This window comes from Aspergillus clavatus, genomic scaffold (genome assembly GCF_000002715.2).
Source record: "Aspergillus clavatus NRRL 1 1099423829795 genomic scaffold, whole genome shotgun sequence".
Taxonomy (NCBI): domain Eukaryota; kingdom Fungi; phylum Ascomycota; class Eurotiomycetes; order Eurotiales; family Aspergillaceae; genus Aspergillus; species Aspergillus clavatus.
The window spans coordinates 196,891-209,115 of record NW_001517104.1 but is presented as its reverse complement, the minus strand read 5'-3'; the positions used below and the strand labels follow the sequence as shown (position 1 = coordinate 209,115).

General features: G+C 49.0%; 4 protein-coding genes across 4 annotated transcripts, besides 1 other annotated feature; 3 read left to right on the top strand and 1 right to left on the bottom strand.

The window, feature by feature from the left end:
- Nucleotides 1-844: 844 nt before the first annotated feature.
- Nucleotides 845-2,220, top strand: ACLA_009450 (uncharacterized protein; the record flags this gene model as incomplete). Its single annotated transcript, XM_001273947.1, has 3 exons — nt 845-1,093; nt 1,152-1,392; nt 2,075-2,220. The coding sequence occupies 3 exons, from the start codon at nt 845-847 to the stop codon at nt 2,218-2,220; spliced, it is 636 nt and encodes a 211-aa protein (XP_001273948.1).
- A 444-nt stretch (nt 2,221-2,664) lies between these two features.
- Nucleotides 2,665-2,695: a microsatellite.
- A 753-nt stretch (nt 2,696-3,448) lies between these two features.
- On the top strand, nt 3,449-6,361 carry ACLA_009440 (RFX family transcription factor; the record flags this gene model as incomplete). The annotated part of the gene is made up of 4 exons (XM_001273946.1): nt 3,449-3,464; nt 3,597-4,323; nt 4,383-4,697; nt 4,762-6,361. The coding sequence occupies 4 exons, from the start codon at nt 3,449-3,451 to the stop codon at nt 6,359-6,361; spliced, it is 2,658 nt and encodes an 885-aa protein (XP_001273947.1).
- Nucleotides 6,362-7,618: 1,257 nt separating this feature from the next.
- Nucleotides 7,619-8,934, bottom strand: ACLA_009430 (uncharacterized protein; the record flags this gene model as incomplete). The annotated part of the gene is made up of 4 exons (XM_001273945.1): nt 7,619-7,661; nt 7,721-7,801; nt 7,877-8,530; nt 8,588-8,934. The coding sequence occupies 4 exons, from the start codon at nt 8,932-8,934 to the stop codon at nt 7,619-7,621; spliced, it is 1,125 nt and encodes a 374-aa protein (XP_001273946.1).
- A 1,458-nt stretch (nt 8,935-10,392) lies between these two features.
- Nucleotides 10,393-11,700, top strand: ACLA_009420 (E1 ubiquitin-activating protein AOS1; the record flags this gene model as incomplete). The annotated part of the gene is made up of 4 exons (XM_001273944.1): nt 10,393-10,435; nt 10,503-10,560; nt 10,625-10,796; nt 10,855-11,700. The coding sequence occupies 4 exons, from the start codon at nt 10,393-10,395 to the stop codon at nt 11,698-11,700; spliced, it is 1,119 nt and encodes a 372-aa protein (XP_001273945.1).
- Nucleotides 11,701-12,225: the final 525 nt, after the last annotated feature.

Sequence of the window (12,225 nt, the reverse complement as noted above, 5' to 3'; positions counted from 1 at the left end):
TGATCAAACTCAGCGGATGCGTGGCTGTGACTCGCTACCAAGTACCTTGCTTGCCCTTAATTTAGCGTCAGGTAAGCATGGTCAAGACAAGGCGCTGTCATACCTCCACGGTTCCACCTGCAGGCTGGTTTATCAGCGAACTGCGGTAGTCACTCAAAATCGTGAAGAAGTTTCCAACACAGAAGAGGATTCGTTGAAACAGGTATGACAGTCTGGAATCCAGCGGTAAAAGCTTGTCCTAGAGTCAATTCGCCAGATCTTGATGATGCTGGCTTAATAACAGAGACTTTAGATAAACGAGACGGATCGAGGAAGAAAGGAAACATCTGGACCATGGAGGCCGTCCAATAATGGTCGTCATCCCAAGACGATAGTTGCTTCTTTTTCATTCACGTCGCCAGCCCAGTGTAATATGTTGGCGCCCAACGATGTGGGCCGTTATGGAGGCTTGCTTAGAACAGTCTGTTTCGGTGCCCTCTGCATATAGACTACCATGGATATCTGCCGCTCAACTGCCTTCGAGTGGACGATCATGCTCCAATCCATGTACATTCGAAAGTCAAGTATCTTGGCAAGATCCTTCTGACTTTATCACGAAAGGTGAATGGATGGTTGGAAGTATGCCTTCCTCAAAACGAGATTCGCAATGGAAACGATTAGCTCTCCTTGTTTCGAGTGTCCTTAATTCGGGGAATCACGTAGCATACAATTTCAGTAAATAAAAAAGTATATCTATTCCCTCCCGTCCTAGGCTTGGTCGAATAGTTTCTCGTGGTTTGCCGAAGTTGGCATTATCATTGCGTGGTTGTCACTCATCGTAGTAGCGCCATAATAAACTTCCATCATGGTTTCAGTCGGTTCTGATACACCGTCTGATACACGGAAGACGGCCATTGAGCCAGTGGTAACTTCCCGGGAGATATCAAGCTCTCTCGTATCCCCACAGCTGGAGGGTCAGTATCCTGAACCACCGGCGTACCATGTCTTCAGTAGATCTCGAAAGTTGCAGATGGTGTGTATCGTCTCACTGGCCGCTATCTTTTCTCCATTGTCATCTAACATTTACTTTCCTGCACTGGGTGACGTCTCGAGGGTAAGTAAAATGATACTCTCTTAAAGGTTCCCTTGCTTGACATGATGCCCCTGTACAGGCCTTAGATATCAGCATGACCCTTGCCACCCTTACGATAACGGTATACATGATCGTCCAGGGTACTGCACCCACATTGTGGGGCTCCATTTCAGACGTCACAGGTCGACGTCCAGTCTTCATTGGAACTTTCGTCGTTTATATGATCGCCAATGTTGCGCTTGCTATGTCCAAAAACTATGGTGAACTCATGGCATTCAGAGCTCTCCAGGCTGCTGGAAGTGCAGCCACGATATCGAATGGTATGTTCGCGTCTATGAAAATATTGTGTGATGATGAATGTTCATCTGACAGAGGCTTAGGTGCTGGTGTTGTTGGAGACATCACCACCTCAGCGTAGCGAGGGAGCTTGGTAGGCATCTTTGGAGGAGGTGGGTGGCCCAAGTGGTCCTCACGAAATACGGTCGTACTAATATGGCTGCAGTCCGTATGCTTGGACAAGGAGTTGGTCCCGTTTTTGGTGGTGTCATCACTAAATTCTTGGGATTCCGTTCTCACAATCTTCGGAGCCACAAGTCTTCTGGCGATTTTGACTCTGCTTCCCGAGACCTTACGTCCCATTGCTGGCAATGGGACTGTACCGTGGAAAGGCATCCACAGGCCATCAATATACTTGGTATCGGGTCAGAAAGAGGCTCAGGAGGGTGCTGGACCGGGATTGAAAAAAATCCAAAGTAACCTGGCGGGCTGTGCTTGCACCCTTGACTTTTTTGGCTGAAAAGGATGGCTTCATCACCCTTTTCTTTGGGAGCACTGTTTATACCGTCTAGAGCATGGTTACTTCCAGTACGACAGGCCTCTTTGAGGAAGTTTAAGGTCTTTCCTCACTAGAGATCGGGTTGACCTTTCTGGGAAGTGGTGTGTAAAGGGAGCCCCGGAAAGTGCAGAATATCAGGTACTAATGAGGGCCGACGTTTTTCACAGGTTTTGGGTGTATGTTAGGGTCCTATTTGATCGGGTACTTGATGGACTATAACCACCGCCTGACCGAGCGGGAATATTGCGAGAAGCAGGGCTATCCCGCTGGCACACGCGTAAATCTCAAATCTCATTCTGACATTTCCAATTGAGCTTGCACGGATGCGCAATACCTGGTGGATTACAGGTCTCCTCATTGCAACGACTGCTGTTTATGATATTTCACTGCGAACCCATCTTGCAGTTCCAATCATTCTGCCGTTTCTGATTGCGTTCTCCGCAACGGGCATTTTCACGATCAATAGCGCTCTGGTCATTGACTTGTATCCAGGTGCCAGTGCCAGCGCTACAGCGGTTAACAATCTGTTTATTGGGAGTAGCTGGTGTCGCTGTCGTACAGCCGATGATCGATGCGGTGACCGCCGAGTATACGTTTATTCTGCTCAGTGGTATAACCTTGTTGATGACGCCACTCTTGTGGATCGAAACTCGATACGGTGCTTCATGGAGACGAGCACGATATGAGCGACTGAGAAGTGGGGTCTCTCGAGGATAAAGTTATGATCGGCTTCTAAGCGAAAAAGACTATCTTGATGGATGATGATGATGATGAAGAGGATGATAATGTGATTCAAGATCGAACATGAGAGCCTTAAACCTCAAAACGTGTCTTTTAAAATAGATTGAGATGAGAAAGTGGGATGGATTGCACTTGACTTGATGTCCTTCGAAGATGGATTCACGCTGTAGTTCTGCGGAGTAAGATATATAGCGATGAGGTGAAGATCCCACAGGATCACATGACTGTCTACACTATTCTGCGCTCGTACTCCTCTGCCCTCTGTGGTATGGGGAAGCGATGAGATTTTGATTCCTCTCTTGTATGGGTCACCAGCACTAGATTGATAATCTTCCAGTCTGACTGTCTACCTCTACATTAATATTGATGGATTGCCAGACACATGAGCTACAAGTTGTATTTGTTGTTGTTCGAGGAATGTTCCTTACCTAAGCCCCACGTGACCCATCGTTGCTTGAGGAACGCCAGCGTCTGTTTATTCTTCCGCTGCACTCAACCCGACGACCAACCCTGCCTTGACAGCCACTATGAGCCTTCGATAGCGTGTCTGCTACTGGTTTTAGGATTTTAATTCATGCCCTAACGACTACAGTTCTGACTGTTGAGGTTTTCTCCCTTTCAGCCTCTTTCCCCCGTGGTCTTCTTGGGGCGTAAGAGTGCTGAGTGGTTGAGGTGGCAGACGACTCAAAGTCATCAAAACAAGACGCCATCGCCCGTGGTTACCGACTGAACCTGCACACCCAGTAACTAACCAACACCAACCGCCGACTCGGGTAGTCTGTAGCAGGTCCTCCTCCACCATGGTGCATGAGATGGGTAAGATATCATTCTTGCATCCTATATTGCCTCCTGTCGTCGCTCCTTTGCATCTGGTCTCCTAGCCATGGTTCCCTGGCTCTAGCATGTCATGTTACTCTATTGTTGCTGATCTGTAGCTGTAACAAACAGGGCGAGCAGTTTCTCAATGCTCGAGTGCCGCGTCGCAGACAACGCAGCTGGCAGCCTCGCATAGCCGACCGGGGACGGCAGACCCCATGAGAGCACCGTCGGAAGTTGCAACATCGAGGAACAGTCGTCATCCGAGGTCCAGAGGATCGACCGCCAGTATCCATTCGAGTACCACACAGCAAACCCAAGATCAACAGATCGCCGATGGATTTCCCCAGTTCTTGCCCACTCAAGCCACTGCTAGTCACAATGTCTTTGCAAACAACCCCGAAGAGATCATTATGCGCTTCGGTCAACAAATCTCCCATCCAGTAAACGGTGCCTCGCTGGATCCGACACTGCAGGATGCCCACCACTCAGGGCTTCCCAGGGCAGAAGATTTTCCGGGCCATGCTATGCATGGACACAGCCTGTCTCACCATTCCATGCCATCTGGCCTACCACATCACGGGCTATCTACGATGCCAATGCCCCAATACCAAGCGATTTATGACAGTAACATCGAAAACCACATCCCGGAACATGTGCTCGAGGAAAATGAGAACTCCGAGACTGGTACAAAGAAAAAAAAGGGCTCCAACTCATCCTTGGCGAATGACAATGAGCTGCGGAAATTGCTCCGCCAGTACGAGGGATATTCGCTAAAACAGATGGCAGCGGAGGTTCTGAAACATGAAGGGGCCGGAGGCAAGGCCGAGAAGGTCAAGCAGGTCTTTGCCATGATCTGGTAGGTTGATGCGTCTTGTCGGTTGCTGTTCCAGAACACCATCGCTCATTTGTCTTCAGGTTGAAAGAGAATTGCCGGAAAAGCAGTGGTTCGGTCCGGCGCGATCGTGTTTACTGCTGCTATGCAGAGAAATGCGGAACCGAGCGTGTATCTGTATTGAATCCTGCTTCTTTTGGGAAACTAGTGCGCATAATATTTCCAAATGTGCAGACTAGGCGTCTTGGTGTCCGTGGGGAGTCCAAGTATCACTATGTGGATTTGACAGTGATCGAGGAGAAACAGCAGAAGCCTCCACCCTTGAATCCTCAAGTGTCTTTCAACTCCAATGGCCCAGTTGGGGGAGAAAACAAAATTGATGATGGCATGCAAAAGAGGTACGTCAAATATTCGTGGGCTAGGATCTGACCAGTTGGGGGCTCACATCAGTCATTGTATCAGCATCTTGCCACAACCCCCGACGGACAGTGCGGTGTTCCCAGCACCCACGACTTCGTTTACACCAAGGTTTGCAGCTCATAATCAAAATGCAGGCTGTGACTGCCAAATGTCCGCTGCTTCCAATGGCGACTCCTCTGTTACTCTTGAGAATGTTGGAAATCACTCTGCAAAGATAATCCACCAGATGCTGCAACTACCATGCACCGACGACTCGTCTATTGACAATGAGTCACTTCAGCTGCCTGATATCCGGGGATATCTCCCCGCGAATACTGATACGAAAGTCGCTGCGGCTCTTGCTGCCCTTTACCGATCGCATTGTATCTCAGTCATCGATAGCTTCCGCTACTGCAAGGAGCGGAATCTTCTACGATATTTCTCTGCTTTCCACGGAACCTTGACGGTTCCAGTTCAAAAGCTCCTAACCCATCCTAATCTGGCCCCTTGGATCAAGGAATGCGACTGGCTGATGTATCAGAAAATGATTGCATTCGTGGCGCCGCTAACCACGCAAGTCGTTCCCAAACTCGTTCTTGATGCGTTCAGCTCAATATCTCAACGCTTGACATCCCACATTGCTGAAACCTTCAAAGCGCAGCCTGCACATGTCACTTTGGCAAGGTTGATACCGGCCCATATATTCTGCAATTTGCTCAAGCACATGCTTGATGTCAATCAATCAGCCAACGCTGCGGCCGCGTGGCTTTGCCACCCAGATAATAGAAATCAGATGTGGTTCGACTTTAAAACACTCGTTGATCCCAAGGAGATGATCTCCAGAGCGAACATTCCCAGCTGCGCGGAGCGAGCTGCCGAGCAGATCCTGAAACATGACATGCGGGCCTTGCTGACTCCTATTGATGATATGAATCCTTCTGTATCACACCCATTCTTCACCAAGGCCGACACGGAAGCCGACCATGCTGCTCACAAATTCCCTGTCGAGTCCTCTACTGGTGATGAGTACAGCTTCCCGGACAAATGGATAGCCTTTATACTCAATCTTGCGTCAGCATTTCCTCATCATCGTACACAGTGCATAATTGAAAAAGTTGATGCCCTGTGGGATTGTGTCCTTCGTCGACTGACCCTTGGAGGTGCACAAAGTTTCAGCGCATGGTGGATGACGAAAGTCTTCTTCCATGAGATGATGCTTTGGCAAGCAGAGAAGAATGGCTTCATGCGATCTACACCGAGTACGTTGCAGAATGCAGCTTCAGGGTCGAATCAGTCTGGCCCTACCAATTTTCTTTTGAGACAAGCCAACGACGCGTCTGCTGCGAAGAATGGTTCTTTTATGACTTTGGAGGAACAGCACTCAGGCGGATCCAGGTCAAGATCAAACACAAGCCCTACGACGGCGGAACTCAACACTCAAAACCGACCACCGCTCAACCAGCCGGTAGAAATCGATCACCCCTCTATGGAGGGTGAGAAGCCACCTAGCATCAATGAAAGTATGGCTGGATTCCATGCTCCAAACAATGATGATAGCGCTATCGATCTTGATGAGGATTCTATGCTTATGTCCGTGGGCAAATATGGGGACATGATGGCCTCTGATCCAGCCGATGCTGAAGGGGATGTTGTCGTCATATAGCTGCCCATGCATACCCATCACATTTCTATCTTATTCTCTTCTTTTGGACACACGACTCTTTTTACTTCGTGTGGATGGAGTTGGATTACATTTTCAGGTGCATCTTTTGGGTTGATTGACTATTTACATTTCATGTATACGGCTTGGCGTTGGACGATCTTTTGCACGGGGGACGAGAAACGAGCACCAATGCGACAGACCTCGACCTGCAACACCTGGGTTGTTTTGGTCATCATTCATACTCATCTAATGGCGCGATGGATCCCGCTTCATTCTTCAGCATTCCTCTTCTCCTTGCCCTTGCCTTTGCGTTTACGAGACCGAAGTTGATGTACATAGGAACCGGGTCGGTTTTGTCTGTGCGGACGTCTTGTCACTTTTGCATAGTGGTGGCCTCGGTTTACAGGCGGTGTTTCCTCCATATGTTCATTCTAATCTCCTGGCCCTTTGTCTTCGATTCGTTCCATGCTATACTTTATGGGCTGAAACATCACTGGTCTTCATGTCTTGGGGGATTTTTTTGGGTGGCTTTTTTTTTTTTGGAGGGGGGTGAAGGGGGGGGATGCTGTCTTATCCTAAGACCAGCAAAGGCATGCGAGAAATCCAGGTTATTGCCTCACGATTATCCTCGACCCACCATCATCCGAGTCCTCTGCTCGGGGCACCTTGGTTATGAGAGTTATCCTGGAGATGTCCTAGGTAGGCTTCTTACGGATGCCAACATGCACGTCTTTTACTCCTTGTTCTATTTGATGAGACTTTACCTACCATTGCACAGAAAACTCCTGCAGGATATTTCCCTTCTGATGTTGGGGAGCCAGACGCCGCGTCCCGCCCTGGTTTGCATGGATATCGGGGCCTTTGAGCCAACTTGCAGCACTCAGCTGCACATGGCTCACTGTACGAAAGCATTGTTTAACGATATCATGTATTCAGTTGTTAGATATCCTTTGAATTTCGATCTTTCTCATCCTTGTTCAAACTTCTTGATCCATTTATACCGTACAACCTATGAGCGAGACCGCTAAATACATAGACGAGAAAAATGGTCCCAGAAGAGCATATGAATCCGTTGCCATATACGCCGAACCACACCTCTATCCACCGCGCAATATAAACTGAAACACACTAAAAATGACAGCGATTCCTATACTAGACTATGTGGTGTTGGTGACCTTTCGCCAACAGGCAGAAAACTCGAGAGGTGGGAGGGAGTTGCGAGTGAGAAGAAGAGGAAGATGATGATCCGAGGGCAGGTCAATGAGTAAGCATCCATTCCTTTTGAATCCGAGAACTCCAGCTACTTGATGGTTGTTTCATCTGAAATCTCCAGCTGGAAAAAATCGCGGGCCTGCGTACCCGTATGTGACGATGCTCTGGATATCGATGTTGCCGTCGATGCGGGGGTTCCATAGCTTCACTAGAACGTATCTCCCAGACCTAGTGAAATCGGTCAGTAAGCCTGCAGTCAGCGGGAACAAGTGATCCGTGACAGGGTCGATTGATAGCACTTACGCTGGGGGGTCGAACTTGATGTTGACCATACTCTTCGCTCGCTCTATCGAGAAGCGTGCATGTGGCTTCAGGACAGGTGGGGAGGACGGGCTTGTGCGCTGGGAATCTGAGGGCGCAGAAGCTGCAGCAGGCTCAACATGAGTGGGTACCCGACGCCGCCGTTGTAGTCCGCGATGTTCGACCTCATATGACCACTCCATGGCCTCTATACGCTGCAGCATCTCATCACGTCTGCGGTTGAATGTTGCCTCATCCGCTACGACTCTCTCTGTTCCGCTGTCCTCACTTTCGGAGCGTTCGAAGTCATCTGCCATATCGTCCTCGCTGTCCAAATCATCCCCGTCATCCCCGTCCGAGGTACCGTCATACTCAGTTGTCACCTGGAATTCGGCCATAGGATCAGGAGCGTCAGGGCCTGCGATGGCACTGATATCACTATCAGAGTCTGACGGAGAATCCGTGCTACCAGAAGCAGATCTTTCTAAATATTGGAGTGGGGTGCGAAATGCGTTCATATATTGTTCGGAGGGTTGCATTCCATTCCGCCTATTTCGGAGGGGACGTCGAGGATCCGATTTGAGTACCCTGAAAGCCGCTGTTCGAGCCAAGACGTCGTCATATGTCATTGAAACGAAGACCATTCCCTCTTGTATCCTTAATTAAAGTCAGCCCAAACGTGTTTTCCAAAATGGCTTTCGTACAAAAACGTACGGAGCATCGTAGCCAATCTTTGGAGCTCTAATGACAATTCTGCTTAAGCAGAACGGGGTGTCTTCCCGATGCTTCAGGATCAAATTGCACCGATCTGTCTTCGTACAGTAAACAGTCGAATCGTTTCGCAGAACGCACTCAGGAGACGCATTCTCGCCATCGGTATCATCGTCGTACGTTCCACCATCGCACATCTTGATTTCCATTCTGAGCGCCCCAGGAACGACTTGGCCATAGTGACCATAGCGAAAGGCTTGCAGTCCTTCTCTTTTATCGTCGGACTCAAGTTTTCTCCGTTTAGCCCTCCTTCTGTCACCCTGCGGATCGGTATCTGGCTCTAGCGGCATCGTAGAAAGCGACTCACTCTCGGGGATGGGCTCGTCGAGAAGGGAGCTTGCCTCAGAGTGTCTATTTCGACCTTCTCTGGGACGAGATCGCGTGTGTCGGCGCCTGATTCGAGATGATCGTGTGGTAGCAGGGCCTAGGGCATTAAAATTCACAGCTGAGTTATTCGAATTGGAGACTCTATGTATCCCTGACCGTGGGTAACCTAATCGGGCATCGAGCGTCTGCTCCCCTCTTTGCGAGTTCGTCGCCTGTAGTTGCTGGATCTGACGATCTACAGCTTCTCTCGCTTGCTCAAAGCTGGTCCAATTGCGTGCCCGGCTGGAGCGATATTCTTCTATCTCTTGGTTCAGAATGTCTAGGGCACGAGCAGTGGTAGAACTATCCCGATGACGCTCAGAGCTCAACAGGTCCCGTAGATGCTGTAGGCGGTTTCCAGTGGGTCGTTGTGATCTATCAGAGGAACGGTTTGCACGAGATATACGACTAGAGGCGGTAGGGTAATCGTAGTTCCCCGACTACAGTATGACCACGAAACCGTCAGTGAACATGCCATTTCTGGGGACAGGAACGATCCTCTTGTCATGCCAGTGGAGAGATCGAGGGAGAAATCATGGTTATCAACTTCAAAAAACAAAACTCTTTGAGCTACTCACGCACCATTCTATGATAATGGCATGCAGTCAGTGGGCAGTGATTGGCCTTGATGGTTTCAAAGGCGGGGATGCACTATACCAAGACCATTGAATGATATGGGAGAGAACTAAATTGGGCTGAGCAGGAGGGATACAGAGCTCAGTAGACAACCGACAGCTAGATAGACAGGAATGGGTAAAAAGTGGTAGGAGATCTCAAGAGAAAAACAGCAACAGAGAGAGAGAGACGTGAAAGCTGAGTACGAAGCAGGGTGTGGATGATAACAATGTTGCTCTCTAAATGACGCTTGTGTCGAGGCGATACCTTATCGGCGATGATGTGGGGCACGTGATCCTGGATAAGGAAGTGCGATAATAGCTACACTTGCTCCATAACCACATTCAGTCCATCATCCTGCTCTCATTCCATTCAATCGATTCGTCTCTTGCACTACCAGCTGCCATTGATCTGGAAGCTACACTACCGGCTACTTGCATGTTGCTTGCATACCGGATACTGGACCTGCTCTTCATTAACCTTTTGTTCTCTTCCTAGTTTGCTCTGTCCTTCCTACTTGATGATGCTCTTCCTCTTAATGACAGCTTCTCCGTGCGAAATCTAAGACCTACTGGCCAGATCTGCTTTTCTCGTTATAGCCATCTTTGAGATCGCATACCTCAATAGACACACCTTAATCGACTGCCCTCCTGCATTGAGCGCCGATCGCGACATAGTCACAACTGGAGGAAATAGTCTCTTAAAAGGACCACCGAAGCTTGGGAGACAGAACCTACATTACTAGCCTTGTGCATCAAATCTCCAGCATGGCAGAGTATCAAGAAAATACGGGTCAATTGATCAGTGCGGGTAGGTGCCAAAGTGACTATCGTGGACAAGTCGGGTTGTACATGACTGATATGTGCTTGATCCATAGACGAGATTGCCCTATACGATCGTCAAATTCGTCTTTGGGGTGTTAAGGCCCAGGAAAAGTGGGTAAACCGGATCATTACAACCTCATTTCATACATCTGATTATGGATACTCTCCCCTCCAGGATCCGATCCGCGAACATACTTCTGATCACCTTCAAAGCGTTGGCGAATGAGATTGCAAAGAATCTTGTCCTAGCAGGCATTGGTACTTTGACAATTGTTGATCATGAAAATGTCAAAGAAGAAGATCTCGGGGCGCAGTTCTTCATATCTGAAGAGCATGTGGGCCAAAATGTATGTCGTCCAGTCGAAAAAGCCACTTTCAAGCTAGGGGCAAACAAACTGATCAGAGCTTCAGCGCGCTCAAGCTGCAGCGCCTGCAATCCATGCCATGAATCCCAGGGTGCAACTGCGGGTTGATACGGAGGATATTCACTCCAAGCAACCGGACTTCTTCGCACAGTTCGATATTACTATTGCAACCGAGCTTGACTTTGCTACATATTCAACAATCAATGCAGCATGCCGTATTGCCAATCGCCCTTTCTACGCTGCCGGATTGCACGGATTCTATGGGTACGCATTCGCCGATTTGATTTCCCATGATTTCGTCATCGAACGGTCCAGATCGAATGTTTCGCCAGCCATGCAGGAAACCCCTACTAGGAGCATCGTCAACATAACTACAAAGAAGGAAAACGACAAAGTTATTGAGATGGTAACAAAGCGAGAGATATACTCTCCTCTGATCTTAGCAAACACGTCACCTCTCCCTGAAGATCTAACTCGTCTGCCACGGAGACGACGACAGGTGACACCCCTGCTGACCTGCCTGCGCGCATTGTGGGAGTTCCAGAAGCTCTCTGGTGGCAGGCTACCGTCCTTCTCTCGGGAGGACCTGGAGCTCTTTACCAAGCTCGCTCGCGATCGGCACCAGGAATTGAAGCTCGACATCAGCACACTCGACTCGGAGTTCCTGCGCACCTTCCTCCAGAATCTGGGCAGCGAGCTGAGTCCCGTCGCAGCGTTCGTCGGCGGCAGCCTGGCACAAGACGTGATCAATGTCCTGAGCGCTCGGGAGCAACCGCTGCAGAATCTCCTACTCTTCGACGGTGAGAAATCCGTCGCGCCTATCTACCCCCTGCACCCTTTCTTTCCCCGGATGTGGAAAATGCGCTTCCTGCCATCCCTCCCGTAGCGAACGCGATACCTCTCTGACGAGACACAATTGCTTTTTCTATACCTCAAGCATCTTGAGGTTTAAGGTGTTACACTTACCGTTCACTTTGTGAATTAGCTATCGAGGTTGGAACATGATCACCGATCATTTTTGCCCTTTTTCCCTACGCCTGCATGTTTCAGCGGGGTATTACGATGTGTACGATAGAGTCATAAAATGAATGACAAAACGTTTTCCTATTCAATTACCTTGCTAGGGGTGTTTCGCAGACCCGTGAGGTATGACTAGAAAAGAATCATTCGCATGCATGTGGTATATATGTACAGGCCAACAACAGATATTATAAGGCATTCAGAAGTGTAAGTTGAAATGGACATGTGTTCCAGCAACGCCGCTCCCAAACAAGCATGTGAAAATATAAGCACGACAACTCGGCATTTCCCTCTCTTGGTCCTATGAGCCAAGGATCTGACCGGTATGTAAAGCGTCCCAACTTTTGATGAAATCTGGATTTGAGCCACAAGGAGCAAAATGCGAGCAGAG